General features: G+C 35.0%; 1 protein-coding gene across 43 annotated transcripts in view; it reads right to left on the bottom strand.

Annotated features, from left to right (window-relative positions):
• Positions 1 to 20,785, bottom strand: part of LCOR (ligand dependent nuclear receptor corepressor) — a 157,085-nt gene that overhangs the window by 23,770 nt on the left and 112,530 nt on the right. For 22 of the 43 annotated variants that reach the window (XM_045362186.3, XM_074002321.1, XM_074002327.1 and 19 more), the window contains 2 exons: positions 16,616 to 16,903; positions 13,431 to 13,524 (listed from right to left, as the gene is read on the bottom strand). In XM_045362186.3, the coding sequence (XP_045218121.2) occupies positions 13,431 to 13,524; positions 16,616 to 16,903 (382 nt within the window). Of the gene's footprint in view, positions 1 to 1,172; positions 10,683 to 13,430; positions 13,525 to 16,615; positions 16,904 to 20,785 lie in introns of those variants that run through there. The other 21 variants (XM_074002332.1, XM_074002337.1, XM_074002343.1 and 18 more) reach the window with 2 other exon arrangements.

Raw genomic sequence — 20,785 nt, 5'->3', positions numbered from 1 at the left:
CGTAAACCCGGGAGGCGGAGCTTGCAGTGAGTTGATATCCGGCCACTGCACTCCAGCCTAGGCCACAGAGCGATACTCCATCTCAAAAAAAAAAAAAAAAAAAAAACATCAAAAATCACTTCAAACTGCCTACAGGTAATTATATTATGAGCCTGAAAAAGTAGTTTTCTGAAATACATTTCTCTTATTTCTAATCATAATGTACTAGAATTCAGCTCTCCTAACTTTAGAAAAGGCACCACTTTATAATGCAAAGCTTCTTTATAATTTCTAAAAACAATTTAAGGCCGGGCGCGGTGGCTCACATCTGTAATCCCAGCACTTTGGGAGGCCGAGGCAGGTGGATCACGAGGTCATGAGATCCAGACCATCCTGGCTAAGTGGTGAAACCCCATCTCTACTAAAAATATTGAAAAATTAGCTGGGCATGGTGGCGGGCGCCTGTAGTCCCAGCTACTCGGGAGGCTGAGGCAGGAGAATCATGTGAATCCGGGAAGTGGGGCTTGCAGTGAGCTGAGATTGGGCCACTGCATTCCAGCCTGGGTGACAGAGTGAGACTCTGTTTCAAAAAAAAAAAAAAAAATTTAAATGTTGACCAACATATACCTGTTCTTTATGTGTTCTGGTAAAAGGAATTATCAGCATCCTGCCAAGAATGAGAACTACCATATAACTTTAATTGACTGACAATGTTGCTTTCATATGTATGCCTCAAGAAAACAGCAAACAAAAAATAGTCACTATTATTTTCTGATAAGGAATCCTGGCATTAAGTTTTATACTCTTAAGAAAATTATACAAAACTCACTCAAGACAGAAGGTATTATGAAAACATCACTGTATCTTGTTTAGTTGAATACATTTTTTAAAATGAATAATCCAATTATTCATTTGGATTCATTACCTCAAAGAAAACTGAGGTAATCTGAGTGCCGAGGTATCAAATGAGTAAAGACACTGTTACAAGGCAGTATTGCACCTGAATTATGAAAGCAGAATCTCACAGCAGCAACTTTAAGAAATTTCATCTAGAAAGAATTTATCACAAAAAATCACTAACTTTGATTACCATGTGTATTTAGAGTTGGAGTACAATCCAACTCTTACCCATTTTGTGAATTTTTCAAAAAGCACTAAAATCTTAGGAAGTAGAAACCAAGCTTTAGAAACAGTTTTTCACAACAAAATTTATTAGAAGAATAGTGGTTTTGCAAAGTCTAGCATCCAGTGAGAACTACCATACACAACATTACAGCTGGGAATGTTTCTCCAAAATGTCATGGTCAAATTATACAATGGAACCATTAAATCTTACACATGCACGAAAGAACTAGCGCTTTTGACGTACAATGCAAAAAAAAAAAAAGAGGGGGGACCACATGGATTAAAATTTTAAGTACTCATCACATACATTAAGACACAGTTTTAGTCCAGTCAAAAATCAGAACTGCATTAAAAAATTTAATGTAGTGCAATCAAACCAAAAAACTTAATTTGTGATCATAAGTGCTCTACTACATAAACATTGATCATAGCGAGGAACAAAAAGTTCAAATCACACAGTACAAAAAAAATCTGTAAATAAATATAAACTACAGTACAAGAGAAATATTAAATTATACAATTCCATCAAACTGTAAACAGTATATTGAAATGAGGTCCATAAGAGTAAAGGGGGTTCCTGTTTAGTTGTATGACACTTGAACTTCTAGAAATCTGAAAGATGCCATTTTCTATATCTCCAAAGACTATGGGTTTTATATGTGGAGAGAATTTATTTTAGATGTAAGATATCAAATATTAAAGCAGAGGAAGAATCTATTTTGTTAACCACAGATAGTACTGCAGAAAACAAAAGTGATTTTAAGAGACAAGTCTTAACGTTAAAGATGCAAAGGACTAAAAACACTGGAATTAGAACTTCGCATCAGAAAAAACTTGTCACTGAGAACTTCAAGGCTACAAAATACACTGACAAAACTGTCTGCTGATATGCAGACCTAGACCTCTGCTAATTTTTTTTTTTGACATTTTACATACTCATGTTACAACACCAACTTTGGCAGAATCACTACTGATAAACTCAAAGCACTCCTGGCCCAATGGTTCCATCACAGTGGCCAGTGCACAAAATTCTCTAAAGACATTGCATAAACTAGAATGTAGAGGTCAGACACCCAAGGACCAGTGCTTGAATTTAGTAGTAGTTATCGTGAAGAAGCAAGAGCCACATCAAGAAGGAACTGCATCTGTTAACAGCTTACAGAGCAGTTAGGAATGTCTTTTGTTTTAGTTGTGCTGGCTATTAGTGGCATTTAAAAATATATAGTTTAACTGTGTGTGTGTGTGTGTGTGTGTGTGTGTGTGTGTGTGTGTGTAGTGTGCTGGCTATACATTTATGTACTTTAAAAAAAAAATACACTGTTAACAGGAACCCCCATATTATCTGCTCAGTAGTAATAACTGAATATATAGAATGCCACTATAAGAGTGTGAGGCACCATGTGCTGGAGAGTTATATGCAGCTTTAAAATCTGTTTGGCTGAGTTATACCTGGATACCTGAACTGAGTTTTTAAAGTTGACATTCATCAGATGTGCTACCAGCACGTTGAAATAAAAGCAAAACAGAAAAATACAAGTCACTGTTAGGTTTAAGAATAGCATCAAAGTACCTGAATTGAGTGAGAAGAGTGTGTAAACTGTCCCTGAGGGTTTTTAAACAGTGTGTACAAGCTGGATTCCTAAGAACATTAGTTTTATTAAACAGTATGGACTGATAAAATAGCAATGTCTGACAGCTTTAAGTGGAGGTTATAAAGAATTATATGCAAACACTCCAAATGTATAGTTTATACATTTTTTTTCAAAGCAGCAATAAGCTGCTGTAAAGTATACATCCCATCAGAACAAGCAACATGTGGGAATCAGATAAAGGTTTCTATCTTAGTCTGGTTTTCTGACAGCACGGCATATCAATATCCAATGACTATTATCATTCCTAGATCAGAATGTAACTAATTTCGACTAGCAATATAGGATTAGACTTTTAATCAAACACTTTGCTATTACATACTAAAATTCCTTAAACTTACTAATGCTGGTAATACTAACCTAGTTAATCATCCCCCCCTCGTTTTAGAAATATACCCTTCCACAACTTAAAAACATTAAGATCCATTTTCAGTCCTCTGGTGTAAAAAGCATGTCAGTGAATTAATATTAAAAATTTACAAAGTAAAAAGGCTTGAATTTCAGCCAAAGATTCTAAATACTGCTCATTCCCTGAAGACTTAAAGGGGGAGAGAATCCCTACCCATTTTCCTAGTGATTTATTTTTCTAAAATGGTCTGAAACAAATTTTTATTTTGGGGAATCTTCCCCCTCACCTTCTCTCAAATTCCAAATTCTTAAGCTTGAAATGCTTAATAAGAGAAAATGAGGCAATCACTTGGAATTGCTAGAAAGGTACAAAATGTTATTGTCTTTTTTTAAAATAAGATTTATATAAATGTGATCTGACCCCATATTATGTAGTATGTTTTATATTTCTAAATAATCATCCTAAAACTTACAGTACCTAAGACTCTGAAGATAAATTAAGACTTTAGTGTTGTAACAGAAAAAGTGCTGAATTATCCCTTTTCTAGTACTTTAAACATTTTGGACAAGTGCTTTCCTAGTGACAGTGAAGTTTACTATATAACCTTCCACCACCAAGCAGGAAAAATAAAAAAAGCCACCTGGATGAAAAAAAAGACTTTTAGGAGTGTAGCACCGGGCATACCAAATAATAGAAGTTGTTTCGCTCATTCTGAGGGGGTAAAAATATTGTAGATTGAAATTCTATTTGGCTACTGACTGTTAAAAATCCCTGCTCTACTGTGTCAGTGTCCTGTGTCCAACTACCCCCAGCCCCCCACCCCTAGTCCCCTTACACACTATCCACTGAGAATCTAATCTCTAAAGAGATTATTTTAAAATTTATGTTGTCAGGACATACCTGAGAAAGGGTGCAATTATGCAGAACAAGGAACCCAAGACTGCACTAATACTGGTTACAGGTTCATAAATTCTTTCCCAAGACAAATCTAAAAAGTTTAAGAGGTATGGATCTTCAAATATGTCTTACTGCTTTAGATTTTTTTGGTATGTGTGTAGGGTCATTTCCAGTGTTGATCATCTTGAGCATGTTCAATGACAGTTCAAGATGGGGTAAAAAGTTCATTTCCACATTCAAATAATAGAGATTAAATATTATAATAATATTTGCTACATCCAATAAATCTATGATTAACTAAAAGTGCTTGCTTTTTAGCTTTTCTTGATACAGCTCTAAATGAACTGGAAACCGTAAAATTACCCCCCAAACAGCTGCAGAATTAGCTCATGCTCTATTGTCAAATCAACATTAATTAGCCTCGATTCTCATTTTTAAACAATCTACAAGATTTTTCTATCAAATCAAGATGGCCTAACTTCACCACATTATCTTGTGACTCACTTTTAGTATTACAGGGCAGAATTTTTAGCCTCTTCTCAGAAGTCTACATGCTTTTTCCATCCTACTCCACCCTCCCCACCCCAATCTCCTTCCGAACACTTAGGGCTTATAGCTACAGTGTTGTGTTACAGGGCTAACGTCTGCTTCTTTAAAAGGTGACTGCTAGATTATTCAGGAATGAGGATACGCAAATAATGTCCTCTATTTTTCTTTCCATCACCATGTTCACAAATGCTATTCAAGTCTCCAGTACAGAATTAAACCAAAATAAACTAAGAAGAAAGAGCCTGGAGTTCTGTCTTCTTTGTACCACAATTATACGTTTTGCCTTTGCAGATTTTGAAAGCAATTAATTTTCTTTAAAAAATTCCTAGATAGCTTAATAGTCTCCTAAATGGGCTGTTCTGCTGAAGCCATCAAGTTTTTAGTAATACTAGCCTGACCAAAGCATTAATGAAGACCAAATTCTAATTAAAGGTAACAAGGAAAACAATCTTTGATATCTTCAAGAAGGCCAAAATTTAGCATATAACTTTCAATATCTCCTATAAAACATAAAGTGGAGCACAATTCTGTCTATTGCCATATTCTATCACCAATGACAGCAACCTGAATACACAGAAAAGACTGGTTAATATGAAAACAACCTCAATTTAATGAAAGAATTATAAAAGCAAAAATACATGGTCTCAAAAGGAAATCTACAAAGATAAAAGCTGTTAAAGAAAATGATGCCAATCTGTCATATAACTGCTATAACTACTCAAAATATTTTCAGCTTCTGACATCGAGCTGACTCAATTTGTTTTATGAAAAGAAATGAATCCATGCTTCACTATTATGGGTCAATGAGATGTAAGAGAATCACAAAGGCTTAGAACCAGGCCTGGCACTGTGTGCTTACTTGGGGGTAGAGGGAGAACAGATAGCTCACTAGCAGCTCAAAGGTTGCTATGTACTGCCTAATGACAGAAGGTAGTTATGATATTGGTGTTAACAGGTAGTTGTTTTTAGTCTAATTTAGAGTTCTCTCCGAAACTTGGGAACTAAACTTCTCATTGTGCCTTTTATAGTTTTTACCATCTGATCCCACATAGCTCATACTATAGCTAAGATAAATGTTGGGGAAAATAAATGCCAATTAGTTGAGGTAATGGTTTATATAAGATAACCAGAGTTCTAAAAGCACTTCAATATCGTAAAGTAAAAGTGTACCAAATAAAGCTAATACACACTTCACACTTGTTGAGCTTGCTCACCAGAACTGAACAGTAATTAACTTCACATAAGGACCCCTATTATCACACAAAGCCTTACTCATATTCATGATCTGCTGCAGCAAAGGTTTATCAAGCAACATCTAAACTTCAGAACAACAAACTTAATATTAAAAAGTATTATACACAAATATAAATTATTTTTCCTGAAAGAGTGACCTTGTCCTTCATGGTATTTGGGGAACAGAAAAAAAGTGTATAGCTCATCACAAACATAATTCAGAGTCACTTATAAGCCCACTGACCAAAGTAATATACTACATTACTGTCAAGCTGGATGACCACGCTGTCTCAGAAATGAGAAAGCTAAAAATAAAAATACCAACTAGATATCCTTGCACAGAATTAGTGTTTTTGATTTTATAGTGCCATAGCGTATCTACCCTATAATATCAAGGTTCTCTGAAAATGCAAAAAATTATTTTAAATACATTATTTCCTATCAATAGTTCCAAGAGTGTTATATATTAATAATTTAAGTAATGTTATCTGCCTACTGGAAAATGTGAGGAAAAATAGCTTTCATGACAAAGACAGTTGTGAACTACACTTTCCCATACCATAAAAATGGTCAACTGTTGTTTGGGCCATGCAAAACTCTGATTAGCAGAAATTAAGCGTGCTAATAGAACAATCTCTATTACACATTTGTGAGGACATCCCCAAACCAGAATATCTACACTGAAAGTGCCAATACAGAATAGTGGCGAATCAAGATATAAATCAAATATTAAGGAATCACTGCGGCACCAAGACTGCCAGTCAGCCGTGTGATGAGCCACCTCCGAGAAATACATGGTATAATGGAACTCTGAACACAAAATTTAACATTAAAAGTGCACCTGAATATTACAAACTAACTTTACAAAACCTATAATAAGGTAAAATATATATCTTTCGAAATATTCCAGCAGCTTTTTGTTTTTTTTTTTTTAAGTTTTTCTTTTTTGAGAGGCTCATGAAATTTAAAAGGGACCACTAGCTAATTTCAACCATGCTTCACAAAACAATAATGGCTATTTTATATTGCAGTTACCAATGTAATGCAATTAGTGCTTTAAAATAATCTACACTCAAAATAAGAGAGAGAAAGAGAGAGACCTTTGGAGGAAATATGCTTATTCAAAAGCTTCTTGGAAAAGAAAATTTACCTGAATATCAAGTCATGACTGATCTCAAGTGTAATGTTTAAAAGCTTCACAGACATGAATATTACAATCTTCAGGTCTCAGGACTTTTAATCTGAGAAAGTTTAGAGTTTGGTTTGTTTTTTAAATTCACTTTCTAACCAAAACAAATAATAGAAGTACTCAAATTTTCACTATTTACAACTCTCAGCCTACAATCTGAAATGACACAATACAAGTTCTCTTATTTAAACTGCAGCATTAAAGGGTAGGCACACCATTCTTCTGCTGCTCGATTGTCATCCACTGAAACACACATAGAAAATATTTATGTTAGTAAAATGATCACTCCATGTACACTACAATGACAAAATTTACATAACTCAACTCATACATCACTTATATAGACTACCACATAGGATTAAACCTCTCTGAACAGTAAACTCTACAAAAGTTGAACTTTTAGGGCCAGATTTTTAATGGGCCTTTAGTGATGTCTTTCTGAGAGGGGATAAAAGCAAGCACAAATTAATTTTCTCAAAGAACCTTTTTGCAGCAATCCTGGGCTACTGAATATCCCAAACATTACACAAAAAGGTACTATGGCTGCAATTAATTGTGTGCTGACAAATTCTTAAGTGTGTAACAAAGGAGGCATTCCTTCATAAGCTTAGTCCTTTGCTTTCAGCAAACTTTCTAAGATTTCCTTCAATTGCAGATGAAAACCACATTTCAAAAGGAATTTTTATTGCAACTTCCAGCTAGGTGACAAAATATTGTAGAATCATAAAATGCTACTGAACCCAAACTGTTTTTTCTGTTAAGAAGTCTAGAAATCTAAGGGGAAACAGGCTCAGTTATCCACTGATTAAACTGCTACACAAAATAACCAAATCAAGAGGAACCCACACCCAAGCTATGTCAAGAATGAGCAGTGCATGTATTTAATAACAGCAATGGTGTGCCTAACCTTTGAACACACAAAGGTGTGTTGAGGGAAAACTTAACCTAATTTAATTAGTTGCTCCAAAGTTTCCAGGCAAGAATTTATGCCTTGGAAATATCTGGACCTCCCCTCAAACTGTTAGTATCCATCTGAAATCAACATCTAACCAACGCTCCAAGTTTAATTTTATTTTAAATACTGAAACTCCAATGTTTGTTTTTGGTTAAGCATTTAGAAGGGCCTGACCACCTTTCTCAGCAGATTAGAATATACAGTATATGTGGTGTGGATTTTGTTTTGCACAAATAGTAATCTGATCACAATGAAAAATTAAATTCCAGGGGCTTTGCTTATTCTTGCAAAAACCGCAGAAAATAAACTTTCCTTACTTTCATTTTAAAAGCCCATCTCAAAAAAAGCTTAGATATTCTTCAAGGAGTGCTTATACAAACATGATCTCAAAGGTCCTGAACTGTGTGCTAAACAACCACGAATATCAGCTAATTATCAGAAAAGGTCAAGAAGGGGGTATTATGTAGGATGCCAAAAAAAGAGAAAACAATTCTAACCAACAAAATTAAAAAAACAAAACAAAACAAAACAAAACAAAAACCTCTCCCACCCTTCTACTAGTATTTGGATCAGTTAAAAAAGGAATTCCAATGAGTTTGACTTCTGATTGAATTATTGTTAGAACTGATATGCATCCTAAATCTTATCAGGTTACCTTGGGGTTGTTTTTTTTCTCTCACTACAAACATGGATCCTTCATTAACATGGATACTGGGCAGACTACTGAGGCTGTAAAATCTAAGTATCACTTTTGCAATATCATAATTAGTTACACACATTTCTTTCCCTATTTCTCCCATCCCCAATAAACAGATCTTGAATATCTTAATTCAGTTGCTTCAACGATAGTCAGTTAGCACATCAATTCTGTAAAAGGACTGAAGATTACAAAGAAACCTAGTTTGCTAAAATGAGGCATCCTCCATTGTTTTATGTAATGTACCCTGACTGCTCCTGAGTAAATACGGAGCTCGTCCTCCATGAGATAAGGCTATATCCTCACTTGTTGGTGAGACCAAATTCTACCCTTAGAAAATCTCAAATGAAATTACAGCAAAGGTAGTGTTCAAAGTAATTAACTGAAGCATTTCTGAAGGTAGTGTGTGCACATTTTCCACCGCCTTCCCCTCTGGGTGAGCACTAATAGCTTGCTAATTTGTTAAGTAAATTTAATAGTGAGAAGAAAATTATAAAATGTAACTATAAATGACCCAATAATTATGTCAGTGAATAACCAAATTTCTCAAACTCAAAGGTTCATTGTTCTTCTTAGTTTTTTCTTTAGTTTAATCCTTCAATTAGTTGAATCGTAGATGAAAAATGTGAGTAATTTTGTATTATAAGATGGCTTTCCAATTTGCAGTGATAAAGCTCCCAGTATGACAGACGTAGTTTCTAAAAGGGGGCTTTTTTTCCTCTTCTTTTTTAAAAAGTAAAAACAAATATAACTTAAGAAAAAACAAAAAACCAAAACAAAACAAAAAAGCATGCAGGCTCTACAGGCAAGGAGTCCACTTCCATGTATCTGTTCTCTGTGAGGTAACTCAATTCTCTTTTGTAGAGAAACATGCAAAAGGCCAAACATATTCCGAGCCATACTGCACATGAACAATTTAAAATATGCAACATTCAGAATGCACATTTCATCTCTGTACACACAAGTCAATGCAAAATCTGCAAAGAAACAAGTGTCACAGTAAATGAAATTACGTGCAAGCAATGATAGCTGAACAATGATGCAGTAGTGCTCACCCAGTTTGTACAGTAATTGGCACTCTACAGTATTCCTACTCGTTTTTTGATTCATTTGCACTTTGTGCTGCCTCTCCCTGGGGATCTAATTCAATTTTTACAGAAACATCTGGCCCCTCCGACCTCATTAATTTCATCTTTTTCTTTGGAGGGTTTTTCAAAGTGCCCAGCCTCTCCTTTACTTTGTACTCCAGTGTACTGTGGGGAATCCCATAAATACTCTGAGCTTTGGAAACACTCATTTTTCCACTCATAACCACTGAGATTGCTTCCTCCAGTATCTCACTGTTGTACTGTCTGTAACGCCCTCTTTTCTTCCGAGGCTGCTTGGAGCCAGGGTCTCCTTCTTGATCCGATGTGGGATATGGCTGTCCAGAGGTAGACTGCTCAGCATCTGAGCCCCAAGAATCGGGTCCAGCATCTAACATGCTTTTTCTATTTTGTTTTGGAAGAATAGCCCTTAATTTTTTACTAAGCGCGCTCTCCGTTTGTGAACCCATTACCAAAGAGCTATAGCTGTACTGATCACCAGTGCGAGACTCCCAAGAAAGATCCATTCCTCGAACTTGTGGTATCTTTAAATCTACAGGAGATGAATGGCTCACATCCTTTTTTCCATCTTGTTTTGCTTGAAGTGCCATTTTTGGAAAAGCAGAGTTTTCTGCAAGAAAAGGAAGGTCACTGATGTTGCTGAGTGCACCATTTCCCCTGAACTTCATACGGCTGAGGTTGAACTCGTAATGTGGTTTTGCCCAAGAGGCTTCCCTGGATAATATTAAGTGTTGTCCATGATTCTGTAATCCAGATGGCCCAAGGCTGGCAGCTGTGGACAATTGGTTTCTGCTCAGTAGTTCTTCACTAATCTGCAGGGATCGAGCCAGTGGAACTTTGAGTGATGTGGAGTGTCCAAAACCTTCCCTGGTTCCATCCTGTAAGCTTCTTGGAGGTACCCCATCACCACTCCGAAGTCCGTCTGGGCGGTACTGGCTGGGTCTCCCAGGTCGCCTAATTGGATGGAAGGAAACTGATGTGAGCAGGACTTGCACAGGTAGGGAGGGATGGGTGAGGGGACCACTCCTTTATTAGAAGGCCTTGCTTGGGTAACATCACTTTGTGTTATTTATTTATTTTTCTCTAAAATTAAAAAAAAATGGTCTCGGCAGTTAGTTTTAAAACTTGTTCACAAAAAAGGAAAAAGGAAAAAGAAAAAAAATCAGGAGCTTTTTGGGCAAAGAAAAATTAAACCTGTCAGCTGGTCTCTCTGGTTGGGTTCACAAATTTTCGGAGAAAAAGTTTCGCGCAACTGTCTGAAAATAGCATCTTAATTATTAATTACAAAGTAATCATCACTCTCCATAGATCTACACAGAATTGTGTTGCCAATGTGACGTTACCACTAAACAAGTACAGTAATAAAAGAGTAAGCCAAATTAGTTATTTTAATTCAATATATTCAACATTCATGACAACTAGTTTTAAAACTGAAACCATATACATTACTGGAACCCATAGATAATTGCTCATTTATCCCACAAACAAGTTGATATTCATCATCAAAAATCAAACAATTCCAAATAATATTGCTTATTTTGCTCGGGGGGGAAAATATGTATATATGGCTAACAGCCCCAAAGGAGAAAAAAAAAAAACTCCCCAACAAACCAAACCAAAAGACCCACTGCATTATAACTTACCACATGTCTTCATTTTAAAACACTACTAGTTGCAGATACATGAGTATCATGATTTTCCATTTGAAATAATCCAAGCTTAAAAGAAATTACTCTTTATTTACCCCTTAAGTTCTACTCAAGGTAATTACTGTCAGAGGGATATAAACAAGTTTTTAGCAGTTTTCTCTGGCTTAAAAAAAAAACTCCCTTCTTGAAATACCAACACCTATTTTGAAATTTCAAATGGACGGCTTTCAAATAATGTTTAAAAAGTCAATTATTTAGACAAAGTTAATTCATAAGGTTTTGACTTTCACAATAGGGAAAGATTATCAATATTAAGACTGACATGTGGCAAAACACGCCCAAGGGGGTGATTACATTAACTAGGCGTAAAACAGGGCTTCTCAGAAACGATAAACCAGTTATGTTCTACAAAACTGTATGGGGACTACTATCATCAGTAACACAGTTAGGATAACACTGAATATTCAACTAAAAGATGGGCAATCCTATTGGTGCATTTTTCTTCCATAAAACCAGTAGAAAACACTTTCCATTCAGAGGGACAAAAACAGCAACTTCAGCCATATAATACATGAACCTGGTAGCCAAGTTTACAGTGAATCTTAAGCAAAGGATGTGTTTATGCAAACTGCACATGGACTTTTACATGTGTCCTTAAATTACACAACTCGAGGTTTTTTTTTTTTTTGGCGACAGGGTCTCGCTCTGTCAGCCAGGTCTGAGTGCAGTGCTGTGATCATGGCTCACTGCAGCTGTGACCTTCTGGGCTCAAGCAATCCTCCCAACTCAGCCTCCTGAGTAGCTGGGACTACAGGTGCACACCACCACGCCTGGCCAATTTTTCCATTTTTAGTAGAGACAGGGTTTTGCCATATTGCCCAGGCTGGTCTCGAACTCCTGACCTCAGGTGATCTGTCCACTTCAGCCTCCCAAAGTGTTGGGATAACAGGCGTGAGCCACCACACTCGGCTCAAGTATCTTTTGATATATAAATAGAACCCAAAGATTTGGGAACATGCTGACTTATATCTAGTATAAACCATAGTGAAAAGAAAGGGTTAAGAAAAAGATTAGTAAACTATGCATAATGCATTAAATTAGTACTTTCTGGAAATGAAAAGTTTTGGAATTTTAGAGAAAGGGAGATTTTAGAAGTCTGTAAAGGAATCCTTCTATTTGAAGGTAGTTAACAGTAAGTTGGAAGAGGTTAGTCCACTTAGCATCCACTTGTTCCTTTAATATCTAAGTAACTTCCCCACATTGATAATCTGAAAGTTAAATAAGACTAAGTATTAACTAATTTAAACTTACCAAGTTATTTTTCGTATCTAGATAAAGTTGATTTTTTTGTCACACAGTTTTATAGAAATGCTTTTTCAACATGGTATCTGAATGTCTTTATTAATATCTGACTTTTCTAGTTGGTTATTAGATACACACAGGGAGAAGACAGTTCTTATACTATAAAATCAGGGAGTCAGAGAATTTACTTTAGTCTCCTAAGAGTTATCAAAACTGAGCAAGTAATAATGTCTTGGTAGCCTAAGATGGTTATGCATCAACATCTACAATCAGTCTTTCAGAAAACTACATTTTCTGAACTGCCAGAGTTAAAGTACAGTTTAAATCAACCACCAAAATCAAACCCAAAAGAAACAAAAATGAACACACATACACACAAATCCCACTAGAGATACCAAGTATTGGAGCTCAATTTTCATTAAACTGCTTCAACACACATAACAATGTCTTTATATCTAAACTTTAGAATTATTTAACTTGAGTTTCACACTCCAAAACATGCCACAACAAAAAGTCTAAAGAAATAATTGCCATACTCATGGTTATTTACTATTTGTACTAAACTGACAAAAACTCATCTGTACTAGCCAATTTTACTTTGCACAGGTTGCATTTTTACTTGATCTATGGTCCATATTTATAAATGACTTACTTAGAAGGGTTATTTTTTAAAATGTAAAAGGAGACTGGCATCAACCTTTGATGAATTATCTATATGAAACTGTGTAAGGCTACAAATATTCTCCCTTACCCGTTCCCTTGAGTACTGGAGCAGCCTGGAGAGTGGCTCAGGGAAGTGCTGCCAGCACATGGACTTTTCTTAGTGGACAGATCAAGTACACCGTCTGCAGAGACACAAAGAAACACCTGAGGATATTAAAAGCTAGGAGCAAATGTAAACTGAGTAGGCTAAAAATGAAAAAGCAGTAAGTAGGCTTATTCAACTAAGCAGATACGCTAGTCATATATTTGAGTTATAAAAATCAATTCAATCCTGAAACAACATAAATTTAGCAAGGCATGTTATACTTAATATCCTCAAGGGCTAAATATATTATTAATGGGGCAAAAAGAAAAGGTAAAACATATTACTGAAGATGTTAAGATATAGTGAAATACTAGAAATAGCAGTTTACATAGCATGAGGTCCGCTGTTACCAGAATTTTTAAGACTCCATTTTCTAAATTTTCCTTGATCAAAGCATACAAGTTTTTAATGTCCCACAGTGGCATACAAACTATAGAACCAAATCCCTCAAGAGCTAAATCTACCTGAAACTCCAAAAGTACGTACAAGTTGGATATAGAAAATTTTAAATAAGATATAAAAATTGTTTTTAAATGTAAGTTTTTGTCATTAAAGCACATGTATATACTAAACAAGATGGTCTGTAAGATGAATCAGTTAATGATTTATGATTTGGGTGTGTCCTAATAGTTTTCTAGACCACTATAAAAAATGTATACTTGTATTCAATCTTTTTTTTTTTTGAGACAGAGTCTCGCTCTGTCGCCCGGGCTGGAGTGCAGTGGCGCGATCTCGGCTCACTGCAAGCTCCGCTTCCCGGGTTCACGCCATTCTCTCGCCTCAGCCCTTCTCTCGCCTCAGCCTCCCGAGTAGCTGGGACTACAGGCACCCGCCACCACGCCCGGCTAATTTTTTGTATTTTTAGTAGAGACGGGGTTTCACCGTGTTAGCCAGGATGGTCTCGATCTCCTGACCTGGTGATCCGCCTCCCAAAGTGCTGGGATTATAGGCGTGAGCCACCGTGCCCGGCCTGTATTCAGTCTTTTAAAAAAAATTGCAGAGATTCAAAATTCAATTACTGGATTTTATGAATGTAAGAATTTTTCAATAAAGAAGACATTAAAAATTGGTGAAGAAAGCTGAAAGAAAGAAGAATGAAACTGTCTTGATATTGATGAGAGCCTGGAAGTACAACCATTTTTTACTGCAACTAGACCAAATCGCAAATTCATGTTAATACATAAAATTAGAAGACTTTCTTTTCCCTCAAAGACATTTTTCTCCTTATTGAAATACCTGGAAAAGAAATATTTTAAAGCTACCACTCTGACCGAAATTAACAGAATAAGATAATACACAATGTCTTTGACTTTCAGTTGGCCAGCAGAGGGGTCTTACAATCTAGTTACGTTAAAAATTACCCCAGAGTAGAAGCTACTTACAAATTGTATCGGAGGACATTTTATTTCAGGCTGTTAGAAATAAACAGGCAACTGAGTTTGTAAACAAAAAATCACTACACTCATAAGTAAGAGTTTCGTCCTTTAGAGTCACTAATATTTCTAAAAATATAATTATAAGCTTATAGAACCAATTATCCTATTAGACATCTAACCCAATTATACATCTAAGCAGCAAATGTACTGCTTACAACATTTCCAACCAAAGACACTATTATTTAAAGACAAGTCAAATAGTCAATTTGTCTAATCAAACAGGCAATATATTTTAAGTCTACCACTAAAAATATTGTGCTTTTTAGTTGAAAACACATTCATTAAGGAAATATAATTTAAAATTTTTTTACTTCATTTTAAGTCTACATACTATAATGCTATCATGTAGTTCAAATTCCTCTTTGTAAGAGCATGCTGTCAATATAATGTATCATCTCTTAAGTGTAACAGTAGTTATAACCAGTTAAATTAGACTAAGTGGTATCATTTTATGTTAACCTCCATTAATAGTTTAAATATAATTCTATGTTGTCATTCTCCTAATATAAACCTGAAGCTTCTGACGCAATATTTAGAGTGAAGAGATCTTTAATGAAAACTACCAATTTGTGGAAAACAATCATCAATAAAAAAGATACAACTTTGTAAATATGATAACCAAAGGTACATGAGAAATGTGAACAAGGAGGAGGTCTCCTGTCAATAAATCTCTCAGAACTCAGGTATTTTGTTTGCTGTTCACCACACAGGAAAAGGATAAAAGCAAAGGAAAACTACTCAAAAGAAAATTCATTTCAAAGAGGTTATTTAAGAATTAAATGTATTTTCCAAAATAAGCATGTATTTCTCACCAATAAATCTACATAATCTCATAACCTTTCTGTATACTCAAGATTTCTATGACAATAAAATCTCATTAGTACAGACATCACCAATTTACAATTTGTAGTGGTTCAAACAGTGGCTGAGTTGAAATGCTTGCTTCAATTTTTGTAAATTAAAGGTAAAATGAGATCACAAAGCAACAGGAATATCTACTGAAGAAAATAAACTTCAGAGACTCAAGAAACATTTGCTAAACAAAACTGATAACCTCTTAACTTCATCACTTACTGTCCTCATCAACAAATTTCCTTTTTGAAATACTTTCAAGTTAGTCAGTGGATGTGTGTGTTTATGTATGTGTTTCTGTATTTATAAAACATTGAATATACTTAACAACCTAAAGTATGTTTTGCTGCTTTCTCTATTTGTAACCCTAGTAGTTTCTTTTTCAAAATTCAAATACATGTTTTTCCTTATGATCTCATTTGCAGAGCATATAACTTATACTTACAAGTAGAGGCATATTTCTCAGACAGGTGCTAGTCCTAGAAAATTTATAGTTAAGGGGAAAACTTACTTTTCCATAGGAGTTTTAAAAAACATAAAAATACTATGGAAAATATAAAATGCTTATATAAATATCAAGCAAATGAAAGATTAGTGACAACTGTTAACCACCTGACTTTCCTGAGTGGTACATCAATCATGACCATGAACTGCTGACAGATAAGGCTGTAACAACTTTAGCTGTACTTCTCCATCATTGCATAGTAAGAAATAATTTAAAAATCACATTAGTTTTTATGCTATTATTGTTGCTGATGCTCTACTTGCCAACACTTTTTTTTTTCTCCCTAAATTAAAGTATTCTGATAAGATAGAGGAGACCTTGACATCAGACCATACCTTGTTCGCTAGGTTCTGACTGAGACTTTCTGACAGTAAGGTCCAGAGGTGAGTCTTGGTCAGCCATGAGAAGTTTGCTGAGCACAGGGTTCTGAGTAGTTGCAGCCGTGGGAGAGGTGGTGACTGGAGATGCTTTCGGCAGGCTTTGGTTCTTTGTGCTATTGGGCTGGCTGGGGTCCTGAGTAGAGCTATTTTTTGAGGTATATTCAGCAGCAAATTGTTGGATCATTCGCTGCATGATCTCACGGGCCACTAGGGGAATATTGGGGTCGGAGACCCAGGGACTGTCTGTAAATAAAGATTTATTTACTTTTAAAGTGGGACAATGTACTTAGAAAAAACAGCTTTCAAGTAAACATAAAATTTCATTTTATTTTTCTTAAAATGCAGTTATCTTAAAAATAGTATCTCCCCTTTGACTTATATTTTCTAAGCTTTTGAGTTGTCGATTTTTAAAAATAAAATTTTCATTAAAATAATTCTAAACATTTTCCCCCAATATAATAATTGAACATTATGAAATTAAATAAAGGGATAACAACTAAAATATCTTCTAGGCAAGAATCACTTACCTGACACAGAAATCCCAAAACCCTTCTCTTAGGAAATAATTACTTTCATGTTAACATACCTATAGGACACATCAGGTTTCCCTAGATTTTTTCCTCAGTCACCTTCTCCTAAATATTTGAAGAATGCATTACTGAGTTCATGAGTGCTGAATTTACTTTATATTAAAGACAGAAGGCATACCAAGATTATAAAAGGAGATACTTAATTTTCAGATCCATTTTAGGCTACGGGCAACCATTCTCACACTTTAATGTTCATCAGAATCACCCTGATGGCTTGCAAAAACAGATTGTTGGGTTCTCTCCCCAGAGTTTCTGATTCAGTAGTTCTAGGGTGGGCTCAAGTTGGCACTCAACTGGCACTCTAACAAGTTCTTAGATTCTGCTGGTCTGGGGACCACAATTTCAGAACCTCTGGGCTAGGTGTTTAAATGTCAAATCTCAAAAACCTAAGAAAAACCACATATTTTCCAAGGATACTTTAAATAAACTCTGTCAACTAGTAAAACAATAGGGAAATAATGAAATAAACATCTAAATTATCAATATCTAGTCAGTGTTAAGTTTAGACCATAAGAACTCATTAACTCAAAAACCTTTTAGCACTGGGAGAGACTCTGAAGGGCAAAAGTGGTTAAGATGAAAGGGAAAATGACTTGTATAAATATATTATCATCATGCCTCTATAATTACCACACTATAATAGTCAATCAGGAAGACTAAGCTTCTCAAGAGCTGAGACTGTGTGTGTTTACCTCTGTGTACCTCTAAATACCTAATCTTGCCTGATCTAAAGTGTGTATTCAATTTAGCTGAATACTAAACAGGTCAATCAAATCAATCAGCATGAAATAGCCCTTTTAAAAAAAATAAAATGAAGAAAATGTGTTTGTTTACCTCTGTGTACCTCTATATACCTAATCTTGCCTGGTCTAAAGTGTGTATTCCATTTAGTTGAATACTAAATAGTCAATCAACATGAAATAGTCCTTAAAAAAAAGGGAAATGTGATCAAAAGAGTAGGTGGCCACTACAAATTTATACAGGTGATTAGTGATAGACCCTCGATTAAAACTCTTCCCCGGTCTTACTGTTTTACCTGTGACCTTTGCTTCCCAAGACACCTTTGAGGCTTTCCAAGACAGTTTTCAGGAAACCAAGGTTTCTTTAGTCTTTTAAAGATTAGCTATAGAATGCAAATAACTTTACCCACAGTATTTTGGAGCTGTAAGGAACTTACAAATTAAGAGTTTAATTTATAAAGTTAAAGAAAAACTGACTCTAATTACTAACTAAAATCTAAAATCTCCACAATAAACAACAAACAAACAAATACATCATCAAAACCTCATAGGACTCCTAAGAACAGGTTTTTTTTCCCCCTAAAGGATGATACTCAATACCAGAAGATGCTCACAAAGTTGTGCTATTTATTTCATCTTCTGGGGTTTAGTGAGGCTCACTCTACTAGTAACAATGTTTCTGTCATACTAAGCAGTATTTATAACTTGAAATGTCCTCTCCATAAATAGAGACTATAAGTATTTCCGGTGGTTTAAAAATAAAGGTATGGAACCAGGTAAGGTTCAGAAGTTGCTACAGTTACTGAAAATGGTTCCTCAGTGTTTTAATAAACATTTTATACATACACTGCTTTTTAAATATCTCCATCCACTGAATTTTCTTAATAGTCATTTAACTTTCCAGTTAAGACCCATTTTTCTCCCTACATAAATCTCCATATGACCCATTGTATAAATTTCAAGTTTTAGTACATTAGTTTACCTTTTCACCCCTAAATAGTTGGAGAACATGTAATACATAAAGGAAATTTCCATACAAAAAGTAAAATAAAATTTATGAATTTATGAGATGCCTCTGTGTTTAAGTAGTATTAATAAAGAGCTCTGTGAAGAGTCAAAGATATTAGGACAAGGACCATAGACCACTATCTTTGAGCACTCAATGTCTGCAGAATCTTGTCTCTCTATTGAATGAAAACACAGTCATGAGAAAAGACAGTGTTTATGAAATACATCTCTGCCATTTGAATTTCTCTATCTTGTGAAAATTTATTGAACAGATTTCATTCTTTGACATACTTAAAATACACATCTACAAACATATCCACACCCAGGGGAACACAGCACAACTGAGTCAAATAAAAGCAACAAATCAGATCAAAAATAAAATTGCAGAAAAACATGTTACATCACAGTATATCTTAAAAGGCAAATCTAACCTTTTTAATACAAGTGACAAAGCAAGCTGAAAAGAAATGTCATTATGACATTTGTAGAAGGTTTACTGTTCTTAAAATGAAATTTATTATGGATTCCATATCATAAAAGCCTACTTTTATTCCACCTCTGATTCTACTTAACTATACATAATCTTTACACAAATTATTTAAAACACAGAATTTACAATACTTTGAAACAAGGGACCAAATCTAAGCATCTGAATTATTTATTAAAACAAAAGATTCTCTTCAGATTAAAATGTCCATTATATCCCTGGATACTAAACATTTTCGGTATTAATTTAAAGAGTACTAATGGCTATCTTGGAGATGGTTACAAGAGAATTATACCTTAAAATATCAATATTAATACATAAAGGGGAAGAAAATATCCAAATTCCAGAGCAAGAGTTCTTTCTCTGGGCATCACATGCCTGTACTTAAACAAATAAACTCAACTTACAATTTCAGAGCATTCCCATCTTTTGAAATCTATCCTGAGACTGATTCTGAGGTACGAATTCCTCCCCTAAAGGTTATAACCCAAAAGCTTAATTTCTTAAAACTTTATAAAAACTTTAAAGTTATTCCTCTATAACAAAGGGATGGGACTAGTAAAAAAGTGCGACAGAACTTTTCTGTAGGAGTCTTATGATTGACCTTATTAATGTCCCCTAAGCAAAGAGTGGATGAAAAGTGGTTCCTCCACGTAAATTAGGGAGAGGAAGTCCTCTTTTCAGATAATGAAGCTTGCTATAACAACACATCAGATCAATGACTCTGTGTACATCCTTCAGGAGAGGAGCTGCAAAGACATTTTATTTGGTAAGCAAACTGATAGAACTGCTCTACCAGTTGTTGATACTTAAATTTGCTTTTAACAATCAAATGTTCATAAAACTAAAAAAACAATTATTTTGAACATAATTTTGGAATTCTGAGCAGTGTGCAGGAATAATAAGACATAGGAGACTGAGCTGGGAGATTTAGGTCAGGAGATGCTAGTGGGTGTTTACAGAGAATTAAGGATGTACTAAACGATTTAATTCTGCCTAGAGTGCTCATGGAAGAAAATGGGGAAAAAAGTGCCACAGACAATAATCCCTGTGCATTTCTTAATTTTATATGACACTGCACTTCACACCACCTTTTGGAAATACTGATCACATTAAGCAGAAGCCCAGTTAGTGTCCAACTGTAAAGAAACCCAACAGAACCAGCACTTACGAGACTTTTAACCAATGTCAAAGGGAAGGAGGGAATTTCCAGAGGAATGAGAGGTGTAAACTAGAACATATAAAGAATTATTAAAGAAAATGGAATCACTGAGTCTGCTGAAGATTAAATAAGAATATT

The sequence above is a fragment of the Macaca fascicularis genome, chromosome 9 (assembly GCF_037993035.2).
Source record: "Macaca fascicularis isolate 582-1 chromosome 9, T2T-MFA8v1.1".
Lineage (NCBI taxonomy): Eukaryota > Metazoa > Chordata > Mammalia > Primates > Cercopithecidae > Macaca > Macaca fascicularis.
The sequence above is the reverse complement of the archived record's forward strand: the minus strand, read 5'-3'. Positions and strand labels throughout refer to the sequence as shown.